The sequence below is a fragment of the Neomonachus schauinslandi genome, chromosome 7 (genome assembly GCF_002201575.2).
Source record: "Neomonachus schauinslandi chromosome 7, ASM220157v2, whole genome shotgun sequence".
Taxonomy (NCBI): domain Eukaryota; kingdom Metazoa; phylum Chordata; class Mammalia; order Carnivora; family Phocidae; genus Neomonachus; species Neomonachus schauinslandi.
The window spans coordinates 85,786,448-85,804,376 of record NC_058409.1 but is presented as its reverse complement, the minus strand read 5'-3'; the positions used below and the strand labels follow the sequence as shown (position 1 = coordinate 85,804,376).

The 17,929-nt window shown below is 46.8% G+C and overlaps 1 protein-coding gene across 2 annotated transcripts in view; it reads left to right on the top strand.

Annotated features, from left to right (window-relative positions):
• MCC (MCC regulator of WNT signaling pathway) overlaps positions 1–17,929 on the top strand; it is a 398,823-nt gene that overhangs the window by 129,560 nt on the left and 251,334 nt on the right. The window contains exon 1 of one of the 2 annotated variants that reach the window (XM_021701419.2): positions 8,301–8,931. The exons of the other annotated variant lie outside the window; for it this stretch is intronic. Within the exon in view, the coding sequence (XP_021557094.1) occupies positions 8,875–8,931 (57 nt within the window). The 5' untranslated portion in view covers positions 8,301–8,874. Of the gene's footprint in view, positions 1–8,300; positions 8,932–17,929 lie in introns of those variants that run through there. 2 annotated transcript variants of the gene reach the window in all.

Below are 17,929 nucleotides of genomic sequence, written 5' to 3'. Positions count from 1 at the left end.
GGTGCTTTCTTTGCTTCAGTTACATTTGCCATTGGAGAAGGCTGGATTTTTTTGCTTGTTCTATGTGTGAGATTTAATCTGGAAATAGTTTTCAAGTATTTCTTTTCTTAGCAAATTTTAAACACAGACTAACCAAATTATCTACTGCATTCCATCTATTTCACAGCAGTAAGTCATTGGGTCTAAAAGCAATGTGGCTGATTTCATAAACAATAAGGTGAAGACCCAGCGTGATGGAACAGACTTTGGTTACCAGTGTAGGGAGGGCTCCACCATGGTAACAACTCAGAGTTTTGAATCCCAGCCAAGAAGGGACTTCAGGATAACTTGACTGAAGGGCCTTGTGCAGGGAGAAACGCTCAGAAGTAGAAGTTAGGATTTTGGTTCAAGATCTCATCTGATAGTTCAGTAGAAGTGAGGCTTTGGGGCACCATGCTTCTCAAAAGTTATCTCCCTGTGCTCTCTCAGCGTTTTCCTTCCTAGTCAGTATTCAATCCACACAAATCTAGCTTCTATCCCTCTCCACCATTTAATGAAATTGCTTCTTTCAAGGTCACCAGTAATCTCCAAAACCAAAGGACATGCCAGTCTGTTTCACTGAAAATCCCATCTATTTCCTTGTCTCCTTTTTAAAAAAGATTTATTTATTTGAAAGGGAGAGAGCAAGAGAGAGAGTGGGTGCAGGGAGAGGGGCAGAGGGAGAGGAGAGAGAGAGATTCCCAAGCAGACTCCCCACTGAGTGTGGAGCACGAAGCAGGACTCCATCTCACAACCCATGAGATCATGACCTGAGCCGAAACCAAGAGGCAGATGCCCAACTGACTGAGCCACCCAGGCACTCCTGTACTTTTTTTTAAGTAGGCTCCACACCCAACTTGGGGCTTGAACTCACAACCCCGAGATCAAGAGTCACATGTGCCACCGACTAAGCCCCCCAGGTGCCCTTCCTCTACTATTTTGACACAAATCTCAGACATTGTGTCATTTTGCCCCTAAATACTTCAATCTATAGCTATAAAAGACAAAGACTCTTTTTAAGTATAACCCTAAGACCATTAACACATCTAAAAACTAATTTTTAATATCATCAAATATCTGAAAAGTATATTTCCTTTTTTTTTTTAGATTTTATTTATTTATTTGACAGAGAGAGACACAGCGAGAGAGGGAACACAAGCAGGGGGAGTGGGAGAGAGAGAAGCAGGCTTCCCGCGGAGCAGGGAGCCTGATGCGGGGCTCGATCCCTGGACCCTGGGATCATGACCGGAGCTGAAGGCAGACGCTTAACGACTGAGCCACCCAGACGCCCCTGAAAAGTATATTTCTGAATGTCTCATAAATATATATTTTTTACAGTCAGGTTGTTTAACTCAAGATCCCAATAAGGACCACACATTACAATTGGTTGGGGATATGTCTATAAGATTCTCCTTCCATTAATATTTCACCCGCTCACTTGCTTTTCTCCTCCCTTGCAATTTATTTGAAGAACCCACATTGTTTGCTATGTAGAGTTATAGTCTGGATTTTGCTGATTGCACCCCTGTGGTTAATTTAATGTGTTCCTAAGCTAAGATGGCCTCATGGGTGGTATTGTACTCTTCCACACATGGTGGTGTGTCTTTTTGTGATGTCAGTAGACGTTGTGCTTTATATCTTAATCTATTAATTCATTAGAGGTTATAAAATAAGAATATTCCACATCTATCAATTCTTCATTTATTCGCAGGAGCACTTCTATAAAGGAGGAACTTTCTTTTGTCTATTTTTTAGGTTACCTATGAGTAAAGTTTGTATAGGAATAGATTTACCTTTTAAAAATGTAAATTGGGGGCGCCTGGGTGGCTCAGTTGGTTAAGCGACTGCCTTCGGCTCAGGTCATGATCCTGGAGTCCCGGGATCGAGTCCCGCATTGGGCTCCCTGCTCAGCGGGGAGTCTGCTTCTCCCTCTGACCCTCCCCCCTCTCATGTGCTCTCTCTCTCTCTCTCAAATAAATAAATAAAATCTTTAAAAAAAATGTAAATTGGATCATGTCTCTGCCCTGCTTGCCGTCTTGCCGTAACCTCTCCATGTACACAGGATGAAATCTGTGAACCTCACATATCCTGCATTGTCTGGCTCCCCCATCATCTTTTCATCAGGTTCCATCATACTGTCTACCTTTTTATTGAAATTTAAAATTAAATTAAATAAAAAACTTGAAGTGTATTGAAATTTATTGGAAAGGTAAAGTCCTTTCTTGCCCCTGAATTTTTGTGCTTGCTGCTCCTGCTGCCTGGTCTTCTTCCCCCACTTTCTACCTAGTTGGCTCCTTTTTGACCTTCCTACAGAAATGTCCTCTCCTCATTGAGGCTGTCTCTGCTTCACTTAATGGCCCTGCTCTCCCTCATCATGGTGCCTGTTTAATTCCTTGATAACACCCATCACAAACTGTAACTATCTTCTTTATTTATTAATCATTTGCCACCAAGCACACTAGCTCTGTGAAAGCAAGGACTTTTTCTATCCCATACACTGCTGAATCCCAAGGCATAGGACCATTTCTGGTACACAGTTTATGCTTTTCTTTTTTTGAATAAACACCACAAACTTGCTGACCCTGCATATCCTCATCTCTATAAGTGGGATGCTGGGATGAACGAGGTGATTATAGGATTTCTGCCAGTTTTTTAATGTTGTTTTCTGAGGACACAGAGACCAAGACAAAGATCATTCAGTGCAATGCTTTCTGAATTCTTTTTTTTTTTTTTTAAGATTTTATTTATTTATTCGAGAGAGAGAGATGAGAGAGAGAGCACATGAGAGGGGGGAGGGTTGGGAGGGTCAGAGGGAGAAGCAGACTCCCCGCCGAGCAGGGAGCCCGATGCGGGACTCGATCCAGGGACTTCAGGATCATGACCTGAGCCGAAGGCAGTCGCTTAACCAACTGAGCCACCCAGGCACCCCAATGCTTTCTGAATTCTTTATGCTGTGGCGCCTGGAGCAAATGATGTCTGTGATGGGGCAGACCACCGAGGCTGTCTGGGGGCTCCCAACCTGGGACTCCGGCCTGGCCCAGCACCTGAGAGAAGAGCTGGCTTGGTGATTGAGCAGAGGGCCACAGGAGTTGGGTTAGGGAGAGCATTTTTGGACTCATGGGGGTGGGACAGTGGGGTAGGCTTACAGATTTAGGGCAGGAAATTCTTTTGAGTGTATACTTTGAGGGCTCCCTGACTTTTATGACCCTTAAGGAATTAGGGGTTTGGGACTTCCTGCATCCCCACAGGTTCAGAATCTCCCTCTCCCCTGAAAAGTCACTTACTTCTTCAGGAAATCCCACCAATTGAGCATTATTTAAAAGCATTCTCTTTCTACAATGCAAATGCTTTGGGCTTGGTTGAGAAGATTATGAGTATTTTTCACCTTTGTGTGAATTAGCTTAACTAGACTGCTTTCTTCCTAAAATCTGAGGTATCAATGTTGTGTTTAGGTTAAGAGACTCAAGGGGCAAGGGGACAGTTTTGGAGTTTGGGTCCTTGTGTGGGCCAGAGGAGGACAAGCCTGACTTAGCACAGAGCGGGGGTGGGGGGGTTGGGGGGGTGGGTTGGACACCCTAGTGGGGAGAGATGGAGGGCATAGGTCAGCCAGTCCCAAAGTTTCAGTCCGTTTCCTGAATGCTGGAAGTTCAAGACTTTTACCCAAGATTGCTTTGATTAATCTGATGTTCATTACCAGAAGAGGGTATAGACAAGACCCAGAATATTATCCTGACTGTGTAGAAATTCACTGAGGTCAACAGCCATACATAGAGGGGCCAGACCGCCCCTGCCAGCAGAAAGGCAGTGCTGGGGTGGCTAGAGCGTGCAACCCGCACCCAGACATGTCCGCTCATGCACATGGCCACCTCTGCTTTCCCGGAAACTTTCCCAGGCCTGCTGCTGCCTCTTGGCCCAGAGATCAGATGGGAAGAGATTAGCCTCCAGGGCAGACAAGGCCCAGGAAGGAAGGGAACTCAGGGTATCGCCCAGTTGGAAAGCAGGTTTTCCTCCTCCTCCCAGACCTGCTCTCTGATCCTGATAAACACCTCTGCTACCTCCTGCTCCCACCTCTTGAGAGGACCTACTCTCTGTTGAAGCAGAGCTTGGAGAAGCTCTTTGAGAGGGATCATGTTGAGGCAGCCACAATATGGAAGGATTTGCAGGCATTCACAGTTGTATACTTGGTAAACTATGGTGAGTGCTAATCTTGAGGCCTTTTTCTTAGGACACTGGAAATGCACTTGGGGCTTTATTTCCCTCTGGTGTGTTGAGATGACGTGCTGAGGTGTTCTTTGCACTCCTCAGGTACTTAGGATGTTGACCCAGCTGTACCCTTGGGTGCAGCACTGTCTTAGCTTTCTTTTTTTTTTAAATTTTTTTAAAAGATTTTATTTATTTATTTGAGACAGAGAGAATGAGAGAGAGAGAGCACATGAGAGGGGGGAGGGTCAGAGGGAGAAGCAGGCTCCCTGCCGAGCAGGGAGCCCGATGCGGGACTCGATCCAGGGACTCCAGGATCATGACCTGAGCCGAAGGCAGTCGCTTAACCAACTGAGCCACCCAGGCACCCTGTCTTAGCTTTCTTGAGAGTAGAGATTCCCAGTCTGATTTCTGACTAGACTAAGAGGTTAAGAAAAATCACAAAATATTTAAATTCTAGACTTTCATGGAGTCTTAGATTGGAAGAAAACAAATTTGGACTCCCCTTCATTGCATGAAACTGTTCTCTACATACTACTGGGTTTCGGTGTGTCCCAGCAGCCTTTCACCCGTGCTGGGACAATTTCAGAGGTCGGGATCACAGCTGCTCTATTCTTGCATTGACAGACAACTCTATGGTCTTCCCTTCCTTAAGGTAAAATTCAGTCTTCATTACCCCTCCACAATCACAAAGAGGAACTTGGATGACTCTTGAAATAAGTGCTGTTAGTTGGTATGTATGCCTGAAGTCTTCTCCCTACTAGTCTGTAAATTCTCCAGCTCTTGCAACTTTTCCTGCTGAAGAAGAATGGCGAAGAAACATCAGAATCCTCTGCCTCTCCAAGCCTATCCAAAGCTAATCTCATGGTTTGGGTCCTTGGCCCTTTCCCTCCCTCCCTTTTCAGGAACTTGGCTCCATCCCCCTTCTCTCTCTCTGTATCTCCAGGGTTTCCTTTAGCCGCAGACTACAAATCTGCCCCTCCTACCCTCTAGTCAGTGCTGCTTACATGGGGCTCGATTCCAGGATCCCGAGATCATGACCTGAGTTGAAGACAGACGCTTAACCGACTGAGCCACCCAGGCGCCCCAGCCATACTGCTTCTTAAGAAGTTCAACACTGCCAGTTTTTCCTCCAGTCTTGGAACAGATCACTTTCACCAGATGAAGTCATCTGCTTGGTTTTAGGGGCCATCTAGTATGAAAAATATGTTTCTTTAAACACCAGCATCACACTCACCATAGTCTATTCGAATTCATGTGTTACTCATGAGTGTGGTACAGATCCATTGAAATGTCTCAAAGCACAGCTCTGATCCTATTATTTCTGTGCTCAGAAACCTTTAGTGGCTCTCCATTGCCTATCAGAAGTCCCATTTCTTTAGCTTGTCACTCAAAACTGTCCACGATCTGGCTTGAACTCACTTACCTAATCCAGGTTCCACTCCAAAATGTAACACCTGCCATTCTTGACACATGCCTGGCACGTTCTGGCTTCCATCTGTACTTTCTCCCACAGTGGTCCCTCTGTCTGGGGTACCTTTTGCTGTACTCAGCCATTCTTCAGAGATCAACTCAGGGGCTGCCTGTTCAAAGATTCCTTTACAGTTCTCCTCCAATTCAGCCCAGCCCAAATCCCATTTCCTCCTCTGAACTGCAGTAGATCTTTATTTGTATTGCTTTCATGGTAAGTTTCATTTTCTATCTAGAACTGTCGTCTTCTTTATGTTTTATGAGACTATAAACACCTTAGGGTCAGGGTTAGTGCTTGAGTCTCCTTTATATTTTTATATTCACCACCATCTGCATCTTAAAGCACACACTCAGTTCTCAATAGGTGTTTTGTAAATGATTTTTAAAGATTTAATTTTTAAATTCTTATTTTTAAAGATTGACTTATTTGAGGGGCACCTGGGTGGCTCAGATGGTTAAGCGTCTGCCTTCGGCTCAGGTCATGATCCCAGAGTCCTGGGATGGAGCCCCACATCGGGCTCCCTGCTCCTTGGGAGCCTGCTTCTCCCTGTTTCTCTCTCTGTCTCTCTCTGTCTATCATGAATAAATAAATAAAATCTTAAAAAAAAAAAAAAGATTGACTTATTTGAGGCGCCTGGGTGGCTCAGATGGTTAAGCGTCTGCCTTCAGCTCGGATCATGATCCCGGGGTCCTGGGATCGAGCCCCACGTCGGGCTCCTGGCTCAGCGGGGAGCCTGCTTCTCCCTCTCCCTCTGCCTCTCTCCCTCCTCATGTTCTCTCTCTCTCTCTCTGTATCTCTGTGTCTCAAATGAATAAATAAAAAAAATTAAAAAAAAAGATAGACTTACTTGAGAGAGAGCGAGAGCATGAGAGCGCCACACATGGGTGAGAGGGGTGTCAGAGTGGGGGGGGAGCAGAGGGAGAGAGAGAATCTCCAGCAGATTCCCTGTTGGTGTGGAACCTGACTTGGAGCTCCATCCAGTCGACCCCAAGACCACAAATTGAGCCGAAATCAAGTCAGACACTCAACTGACTGAGCCACCCAGGCTCCCCTAAAGATTTTATTTTTAAGTAATCTCTACACCCAGCGTGGGGCTCAAACTCACAACCCCGAGATCAAGAGTTGCATGCTTCACCAACTGAGTCAGCCAGGTGCCCCAGTTCTCAGTAGGTTTTAATGAGTAAATAAGAAAAATAGATGTGGCTTCCTAACCCCTCCCCACGCAGCAGAGTTTCTCCCAATGTGCTCTAGTCTGGCTGTCCCCCAGAACTTTGGACCCAGGACTCCCCCAAAGCAGCAAACTCTTCTTTGTCCCAGTAGTACCTCCATCAGGCAATGAATGGACACACCAGGAAGGCAGCTGGGCAAGAAGATAAATGCAAATGGTCAGGCTCTTCGCTCCTTCTTAAAGAGCAAAATAGGGGAGCGCCTGGGTGGCTCAGTCGTTGGGTGTCTGCCTTCGGCTCAGGTCATGATCCCAGGGTCCTGGGATCAAGCCCTGTATCTGGCTCCCTGCTCAGCCAGAAGCCTGCTTCTCCCTCTCCCACTCCCCCTGCTTGTGTTCCCTCTCTCCCTGTCTCTCTCTCTGTCAAATAAATAAATAAATAAAATCTTTAAAAAAAAAGTAAAGAGCAAAATAAACATCCTATTTGATTAAAAAAAAAAGACCTTGAAAATTAACAATACAATGGCTTTTTCATAGAAGGTTCTAGGAAATGCCAAATCCGTCACTGGGGATGGAGACGTTTTGTTCCCATTGTATAGCTAAAGAGACTGATGAGGCCTCCTAAGCAATGCTGCAGACGTGTTCTGAGGATCAGAATATTATTCAGTGTATTTCAAGTTCAGTGGGACTTTAAGCTTTATGGAGAGAAAATCCCTCCCCTCCCACCTCCCTAGACAGGGATGCTTTTACCCCAAGGAAACACAAAGCTGAGGGGAGCTCTGATTCCAGGAGTCCACTGGGTAGAACAGTCCGTTGAATCTTTTCTGATTCATACTCCAAACCCCAGAAATATAAACCCAGCTCTGCTCAGATAAGCAGTAAGATTTTTAAGGAAGGTATGGGGGTTGAGGAGGATGGGAAATGTAATACTTAAAAGGATGGTCTGGGGTTGGGGAGGATGGGAGATTGAAGCCTATTTTATATCTTTCAAGGGATGGGGCATCTTCATCTTTATTATGGACGTGCAGAAAATGTAATCTGCCTCAGCGACAGAGAGGGAGTTTGACTGAATTTACACCCTCGCTGTTGACTTTAGACCGTTCAGGGAAAATGACCGCCCCACACTCTTGTAAAATCTTAATGTACCATGGGAAGTGCACAGCGCTGCCTGATGTACAGCGTTCAGATTGGTCTTGACCTTATTAAATCATGGAAAGTGGCTTCTAGGAGGAATTAAAAAAATTTTTTTTCTGCACAGTTACTCAGGTGGCTTTTCCTGTTTCTTCTCTTCCTCCTGGACTTGGGTCCTGTAATTACTATCGCAGAGAGCTGGAAGGATGCCTGCTCTCCCGGCACGGTCCCCTCTGCTCGGCCTCCTCCCTTCCCCCCCACCCTTTCTCTTTCTGGCCCCGCCTCCTCCGCGCACCGCGCAGCTAGACAGCTGTGTTCAATCAGAAACCACTTAAAACTCCAGACGATTCAGAAGGGAAACTTCGGCGTGAAGTGCCGCCCCGCTCCGGCTCTCTCTAGCTCTCTCTCTCCTTCCCCGGAGCCTGAGGCGCGGGTCTCCCTCGCCCCGCCGCCCTGGTTTCTTCGGGAGCTCGCCGAAGCCGTCTGGGGTGCCGGATCCTGCTGGGAGGTGGCCTGCAGCCGGGTAGTGGGCAGCGGCGAGGCCCCGTAGGAGCGGCGAGGCGGCGCCCAGGGTGGCAGTGCTCTGGGACCTGGCGGTGGGCGCGCGCGGGCGGGTCCCCGCGCCGGCTCGGCCGCTGCAGCAGCTGCGAGCGCGCCACGCCACCGAGCCTCCTGCGGCAATGGCTCGTCCGTGAAACGCGAGCTGGCTCTGTGCCTTCCAGGAGAGCTTGCATCCTTCCTTGGGGCTTCCCCACGGTCTTGGGTGAAAATGGCTGTCTAGACTAAAATGTGCCAGAAGGGACCAAGCGGTGGATCTCGAGCCTGGTAAGCCCAAGTCAGAAGCTCCGAGACCCGGAGAAGGAGGAGCTCGGCTCTGAAAAGTGCAGTCATGAATTCTGGAGTTGCCATGAAATACGGAAACGACTCCTCGGCCGAGCTGAGTGAGGTAAGGAACAGCTGAGGTCGGGAGCTCTGGCTTCTTAGGCATTTGCTTTTCGACAACCCCTCCAATCTCCCCCAGCCCTACACCCAACCCCCCTCGTGCTCCCAGGCTGGAGGCAGCGCAATTAAAGATTAATAGATTTTTTTTGGATCTTGTTTTAACTTGTAGTGTTACTCAGGAAATGACCTGAACTGGCTTTTGATATTTCAGTCTGAGACGAGGGGTTTAAAAAAAAACGAGCTCTCACTACGGCGTCAAGGCGTTCTGCTCTCCGCGAATCTGGGTCCCCCGTCCCTTCCCGCCCCGGTTCCCCCAGTTTATGTTCAACATTCCTTTTCGTAGCAGTCGGAGATCCCGAGCTGAGCCGCACCCGATGGTAACTAATTTGGTGGGGCTGGGGACCTCAGTGGATTATGAAGTCTGCCACTTGGCTCCCACGTGCGATGCGTTTGGTTAAGTTCGGGCACGGTGGTCTCTCGTCGGCGGAGATGAATGACCCGCGCTGGGGAGGGAAGTGGGGAGGAAGCACATCAAAGCCGCTTAGAACTTTATTTCCTGCCCGGGACTGGGCTCCTGAGTCTTTGAGGCAAGCGCATTTGCAATTCCTAGCTCTCACAGTAACATATCCACTTGAGTGTTGGAGACTAGCTTTGAAATTAAAGCTACATCAAACGGTATGCAAATATGTGAGCGGTAAGATGCCCAAAGCCACCTTTTTTGATGACTTTAGGGATGCCTCGGGCACATCCCCCCTCCCCCGCCCCCCCCCCCCGGGGGCTTTCAATACCTGGAAAGTGGGGATGGGAAAGCTACGAAACTGGATGTTCGAAAGACAGGAGGGAGTCTCTGTGACCCGTGTCTACAGCAGGAGGCTTGGTGGCTGTGGGTTTTCCTCCTGGCACCATCACTGAGCTATTCTGGGGGGCAAAAGTAGAATAAATAGTCTGTGCTTCTTGAGTATGGCTGAAGAGAGGAAAGGGGAAGAAAAGGAGACCAGCGTAAAAACAGCCGGAAGGCAGATAGAGGTGATGTCAGATTACCAACCGTGAAGGGAAAATGAAAGGCTGGAGCCCTCGCTTAGGGGGGAGAGGGTTGGAGATGGGGATGAGAGGGGGGTGTGGACAGGGGGAAACCCCGAGTAGGTCCGCGGCTGGTATCCAGCAGGGAATGCAGTCGGCCCTGCCTGGTGCCCTGTGTTCTGCTGCTGCACTGTCCCTGCCCCGGGTTTGGAGTAGCCTTGTGAGGTGTTGGTGAATGAGGTAGAGGCATTTCCTAATCCCAGTGGCTTCCCCTGTGATGTAGAAGCTGGGGAGATGCTAAGAGGGGGAGAGCGTAACTTGAAAACAGGAGGTTAGGGGAAGAGGCAGGAAGACCTAAGTGATTTTTTTGCCAATTTTACAAGCAGGGAGAGGTTCCACATCTAAAATAGGACCTAGGACCCCGCTCCATGGCTCACCCTATTGAAGGAGAAGCCTGTGACTTACCTTGTAAGGTCACTTAAAAATCCAACACTTAAAGGTGTTTATCTTGCAGAGAGTCTTCCCCTGGTCCTTCATGTTGTTTATTTCTGTGTGGCAGCTGTAACTCCCCATCACCTGAAGTGTGTTGTTTCGGTTGCCTTTGTTTTATTTTATTTTATTTTTTTTAAAAGATTTTATTTATTTGACAGAGAGAGAGATAACGAGAGCAGGAACACAAGCAGGGGGAGTGGGAGAGGGAGAAGGAGACTCCCTGCCGGGCAGGGAGCCCGACGTGGGACTCGATCCCAGGACCCTGGGATCATGACCTGAGCCGAAGGCAGACGCCCAATGACTGAGCCACCCAGGCGCCCCTCGGTTGCCTTTGTTTTAAAAATGAAGCCCAGGTTTGGGATGAAGGGGGCTAGAATGCTGACTAGGGAGAGAAGGTCTGGCCTGACTCCATGGTATTGGCGCAGTCAGTGAGTGTGTTAGACGAACCCAGAGTATCCATGAAACTCAGGTGGGAAGGTCTTTGCCTGGTTGTGTCCACTCCTTGTGTACTCTTTAGAAAATGTGTGGCCGAAGCAAAGAGTGGAGGGTGCTCCGTGGCCCCTGCATTAGTTGGAGCCATACTATTTGAGCATTATGGGACATAGTTTTGTCCCTGGGGAAGTAAGTTTCTGGCCAATCATATCCTTTACCAAATTTTCTTTCCTTGTTCTCAGTGTCTGCTCATCATTTCTTACCTTCTTTTTGGCCTTCTTTCTAGATTTGGTGATTTAGTCCACCCTCTGTCCCCCCCAATCCCAGTTTCCCTGCAGGTCGGGTAGTTGCAGTAGACTGTAGGGTAGTTATTTTTAGTTTTTGGACGTATTTTCAATTGGGATACATGTGAGAGAATTTGTAAGGCAAGGGGGTGTGTGTGGTTCATACTTGTGGACCCTAAATCTCAGGTCAGTTGATCATGGGCAACAGTTGTAGGACTGACCTTTTCTATAGTATCCACAGATCTGAATACAATTCATTTGCATTTCTCACAACAGGTCTTTGGGGTACAGGAGAGTTTCTTGTCACAGTAATTTTTCTCTTAAACACTGGTTTTGCTTTAACATCTTGGGGGGGCAAAGTTGACATTCTTTTTTGATGGTTGGTTTCTCCTCCTCACCTGAAAGCAGAGCTAATAAAACCCCTACAGGGGCCCCTTTAGTGCCATATCTCTTACTGCCCAAGAGCCTCAACACGGTCTGGAGGTCACCGTGGGGTCAGATTCAGCCCATTGTTCACCAGGCGTTTCAAGGGGCAGGAAAAACCGTGAAAGGGCTCAGTGTCATCCTAGGTGTCAGAAACAAGGGGCCTCTCTCCTTGGCTTGGACTTGTGAGCTGACCCCTTCTAGAGGGTCCCTCCAGCCACAGGAATCATGGACTGTTTGGCAGTAATGTTGGCACTGACTCCATAACCTCCTCAACAACGGGGAGTGATTTGAATCCGTTTCTGGTCGTAATCTGCTGGTCCAACTGCTGAGGGCAGCCAGCCTTGGTCAGCTGCTGAGGTGCTGACCTCTGCTTACAAATCTCCGGGAATGCTTGCATGAGAGAGAGAGAGAGAGAGAGAGAGAGAGGAGAGATTTGGGCGTGAGGGATGCATGATTAGGAGATCTAGAGCTAGAGCTGGGCCTTGGGCGTGAGGTGTTTTGCATGTGTGAGAACTTTAAGATAGAAAAACAGGAAATTCGTGAATGTGTCCCTTCTGTGTCTTTAGTTGGAACAATAGCTGTTTAAGATCCTGTGAGATGATTCTAGGAGATGGTAAAATTGCCTCTACCTATGGGCATTCAAAACCTTTTTGTTGATCCATGACCACAGATGGATTATATCAAGTCTGAACACTTTAACGAGAGCAAACTAATCCTTAACATTAACCATGGTAATGCAAAAGGAAAATCTGAGAAACATGAATTGGCTAGTCTCTTTTCTTGGCTATTAGCTGTCCCTATCAGAGAACCAAAGGATGTTTTTCTTTTTTTTTTTTTTTGAAAGATTATTTATTTATTTATTTGAGAGAGAGAATGAGATAGCATGAGAAGGGGGAGGGTCAGAAGGAGAAGCAGACTCCCTGCTGAGCAGCGAGCCCGATGTGGGACTCGATCCCGGGACTCCAGGATCATGACCTGAGCCGAAGGCAGTCGCTTAACCAACTGAGCCACCCAGGTGCCCTGTTTTTCTTTTTCTAATGTGAGGTTAAGGAAGGACTCCAACACCAGCCAAATCAAAAGTCTTCAGAAAATCAAGTACAGGGTGCCTGGGTGGCTTAGTCCATTAAGCGTCTGCCTTCTGCTCAGGTCATGATCCCAGGGTCCTGGGATTGAGCCCTACATCGGGCTCCCTGCTCCGTGGAGAGTCTCCTTCTCCCTCTCCCCCGCACCCCTACCGTAGCTCGTGCTCTCTCTCACTTGCTCTCTCTCAAATAAAATCTTTTAATAAAAACAAAAAACAAGTATACTTTCAGCAGCACTACATTAAATTCTCCCAAACCTTGTCGAGGGAAGGTTCTATATTCCTCTTCCTCATTGCCATTGGCTTTTGGTTAGCGCTTCATTCTCTTTGTCTTGCTAAAACTTGTGGGACCAGTATGTAGTTTTAACCTTGCTTCACTATCACAATCACATCTCTTAGTTCTTAGAATCCTTCAGATTTGGGGAGAAAGATCTCTTAAGGCACAGCATTATCAAGGTATGACTTGAATTCACTAATCTTTACAGAAGAGCTGTCCACTGGATCTGCTTGTCTGGTGGACAGCTACCTATGTATGCAGCAAAATAAAAATTTCTCTTTTAAGACTTCTTTCCTGGTGATCATTAAAACCTCTGGGGATAAAAAAAAATATTCCTAAGGATAATTTCTCTGAAGCAATCAACTTAGATTTTTTGCCTTTTAAACATTAAAGAATGAACAGGTAACATTCTCCTGTTGCTATTTACTCTGAAACCTTAGTTGCCCCTGGAAATCCTACTTCCCTTACTCTTTCCTTATCTCTTTAATGAAAGCTGCTTTCATGAGGTGGTTCCACTTTGGAACATAGGCTATAGCACCAGTAGCTTGTCGGGTAGCTCTGGAAACCCCACATCTTCACTGACACTCCAAGCAGATTTGTGTAGAAGGTTCTCTGCATGGATGGTCCTGTGTGGCCATCTCACAGATATATGCAGGGCTCATCATCAAGTGACAAAATAGCAGAGTTGGAAGGGCCTGTGAGCTCACCTAGTATTCCCACACCCCTTCATGCTTCTTTATACTCCTTTGTTTTTGTAGAATCAACTTCATTCTGATGAGTTGTTTGAAGTCTGTCTCAGCTGTAGACCATCAGCACCAGAGGGGCAGTGTGAAGACCTGTCACAGTCTGGCACATCATAGGTGTTCTACAAATGTTTGGATGAATTAACACCTTGCCTCTTCTCTCCCTTTCCCTTTTGACACACAGGATTTGAGGAACTGCTTTAAGTGCTTCGTCTGAAGCCTTTTTTTTTTTTTTTTTTTTTTTTGGTGGGGACCGTCTGTGGCTGTGTAACAAGCTGCCCCCAAATTTAGAGGCTTGAAGACATCTTAGTTGTGCATGATTTTGCAATTTGGGGCAGAGCTCAGGGGGGAAGACTTGTGTCTATGACTGGAGCGAGAAGATCCACTTCTAATGGCTTCATCACGTGGCTGGCAAAGCGGTCCTGGTCCGTGGACTGGGAGATCACCTCACCTCTCTTCTCTTCTGCCTGGGCCTGTCTCTATGCCTGCTTGGGTCTCCTCGCAACATGGCAGCTGGGTTCCAAGAGGGGGAGAGGGGCCAGCTGGCAGTTCTTTTAAATGTAGGATTGAAACGGGCCCAGAGTCACGTGGATGCCTCTGTGGGTCAGAAACCGCTCTATGCTTAGCCCAGATTGAAGGTGGTGAAGAAATAGATCCCACCTCTATCCTCTAAGGGGGATAGAACAAAGACTTTACAACCATTTTTAATCTATTCCAGAGGCCACAAAACGACAGAGCCTTGTCTGAAACCCTAGTCTCTTAATTCTCGGTGCCTGGTAATAGTTTTGTTGTTTTGTCTCTTAGCTGTTAATTCAGTGGTTTTCCCGGGTATCGGCCTGCGTCATTATCAAAAACCCTACGAGAGACATCTTGTTATGCCCATAATACAGGTGTGGAGATTGAGGCATAATGAGGTGAAAACACTGACTGAGGTTCTACAGACTATTAGTGGTGGAGTCAGGATTTGAGCCCATGTAGTCTTTCTCTCAGGCGCACCATCTGTACCTGGCTTCCTTTCGTCAGTTTCTCTCCCTGTTCTCAGCTTTTGGTCACATGTTCCTAGGAGGGAGTATTCTATATAAGAGGCCTGTTGAACTTGATTTGGATTGGAATCTATGCAATACCCAGATAAACATTTTTGATAAAAATGAAATGGATATGATTAAAGAGCTCTGGTACCCACCATCACCTTCAAGTGGCTGAGGAATTCTAGGCATGGGTTTTCCAGAGCCCTAAAAGCAGATCTGTCAATAAGGAATAGGGTGACCCTCATCCAGGAGAGCCCTGCCTTCCGCCCTTGGTCACTGGTGGGGAGATGGGTCCCACTGCCCGTGTGCTCAGAGGCACCTGAGGGGTTAGCGCTACCACGTTTGAGGTGTCCGATGAGAAGATTTCCTTTATCACAAGAATCCGTGTTCTCCCAGCCCTGCAGGTGGGGCTCCCACCGCAGTGGCCTAAATCCCTGCGGGGCTGCAGAGGGCCAAGGTTGGTGAAGAAAGCCAGGGAACCCAGCGCAGTTGGCGGCTGGGGCTGCATGGCAAGGCAGCTGCTGGTGGTCAGGGCCCGAGGAAGCCCGAGCGGAACGTGGCAGTGAGGCCATGAATCCCACCCAGCTGGCCAGGGGGAAGGAGCTCAAGTGTGGCTGGAGCCAGGTGGTAGCCAAAGTACCAAGAAAAAGAACTACGTTACGAGAGGAAGAGATTAGTCACAGACCAGCCAGATGGTCGGGACTGAGGTGGCCGCAGACGTGAAAGCCAAGAAAGAACCTTGATTCTGGGGACATGCTTTGTCTAACGGGAAAGTTGTAAAACGAATTCTGAGACTTCTTCATATTAAGAAAGTGCTTACAGGACTGTGGCTACCAGATTTGAGGTGCCAGAGCTTTGAGGGAGTGGGGGCACCCATCTAGGAGAGGCAATGTGATGGCAGGACTCAGGAAGTGAACTCAAGGGTGCCGGAAGCTGATGTGCCCAACGCAAGCCACGGGCAACGCGTCCTCCAAAATGAGATGGGAATTGGAATATAAAAGCTGCATTTGTGGCAAAATTAAGATGTTGATGAACAAAGGCTTCAGATTTAGGTTTTGATCCAAGGAATCAAATTTCAGAAAACCAAGATTGCATTTTAAGTAATCTCTTGGTTCTGGGAAAGAGGTTTGTATTGGCAGGATTGCAGAATCGGACAAGCCAAAAAAAAAAAAAAAAAAAAAAAAAAGACTTTGAAAGCTGATAATAGTTAGGGTGTGCATTTTTACATCAGCGAGGGGATGTCAGGGCAGAGATAAATTATATGCAATTATTTTCTCATCCCTCCTGGCCCCCACTACACCCGAATTCCTAACATTGGTATCTTTCACTCTTGAAAGAAACAAGGAGAGAATAACCTGGATCACACAGATAAACAGAAGTTCAATCTATAGAGTAAATATTTACTGGGACCATAGAGCTATTCTCTTTCTAGCAAATGTCCTTTTTTTCTTGCTGAACAGAAATAGCCAAAATTAGTCCATAGGGGAAAGATGACACCTTTTGAGAGGTTTGCATGACCATAAGGAGTGACTGAAGTTGTGAAGCGCTTTATAAATGCAAATCTTTTAAGGTATTTCTTAAGCTCAGCAAAGACGTTAAACCAAATCAAGTCTAAGAAAAACAAAAATCCTGAATTAGCAGCTGTTGATTCTACTTGCCATATAAGAAGCTCTAGGTTAGGGTTTGTTAACTTTGTAAATAAGCAATAAAAACCTGGTGGGCTGGGAAAATTGGGTGCCAAAAGCTACTTGACGCTTTGACAGGTGGGATATTTTGAGGCAGATCCCTTGTCATGATGGGACATACGGGGCCAGAGATGGAAATTCATCTAAAGCCAAAGGCTGTAGCGTTTGATTACCTGAGAACAGGAAGTATCATGAAACCTCAGTGTGTGTGCATGCATGTCAGTTAATGATTCCAGCTGGATTTGTAAAAAAATATTGAAGCAGTTGTCAAGGGACGAATGCCAACATGGAAGGAGATTGCCTGGCAATTAGAAAAGCAGGGGAGTCCTCTGGTTGGTTGCTTGGTGAGAGTGGGAGTAATTGCTTGTCCCTGTTTCCTATGGGCTGTGTGGACTTGTCCACAGAATACGTGGCACGCTTGCAACGACTTCTTGCTTTGTCTGGGCCCCTCCCGGCCTCCCACGTTGGTTGTTCCTTCCCTCACCTGTGTTCAGAACACTTCTTATAATCATCCACAGCCTCCATGGGAGACCAAGAGCTTTTTGCAGCAGGGACAGAGGAAAACCCATCCGTATCACCAGCAGTTCCTTGTTTGGACTGAACTGCACATTATAGTGTGATGTGTTGGATTGACCACTTCCATTATTTTGGTTGAGGGACACATTTGAGGGAATGTAATTTGGTCATTATTACCATAACTTACTCTCTATTCCCCATTTGTTTGTTCGTTCAACCAATACTGTGTGCCTTCCACATGCTAGGTGCTGTTCTTAGGCGTGGGGATACAGAAACAAAACTGATAGTCCTTGTTCTAATGGATCCTCCATTCTAAAGGGAGGCAGGCCATACACATGACAGATGTATGTCCAAGTGGTGATACGTGCTGAAAAGAGAAAATACACAGGGAATGAAGGAGGGAGGATGCTCTTAGAGTGATGAGGGAAGACCTGTCTATGGGAAACTTTGGATTGAGACCAGAATGAAATGAGGGATAGAGCCATGCAAAGATGAGAGATGATCATTTCAGGCAGAGGGAAGAGCAAAGGTGGAGGTCAGATACTCATGGTGTGTTTAAGCAAGGAGGTAATGTGGGAGTGAAACAAGCAAGGGGAGAGTGGAAGGAGATGATGTCGAGACAAATAGTTCTGGCTAAATTACCTGTATCTCCTAGGCTATGGAAAAGAATCTGGATTTCTCTGGAGCGTTTTGATATTCCTGAACTGATTTTTTACATAGATATATGTACACATATATACATATACATTATATATATATGTATATATACACATATGTATATATACACACATATATAATTTTTAAAAAAGATTTTATTTGAGATACAGAGAAAGCAAGAGAGAGCATGAGCATGAGTGGGGGTGGGCAGAGGGAGAGGGAAAAGCAGACTCCCTGCTGAGCAGGGAGCCTGATGTGGGGCTCCATCCAGGACCCTGAGATCACAACCTGAGCTCAAGGCAGACGCTTAATTAACCGACTGAGTCACCAGGCACCCCTATATAATAAATTTTAAATAAAG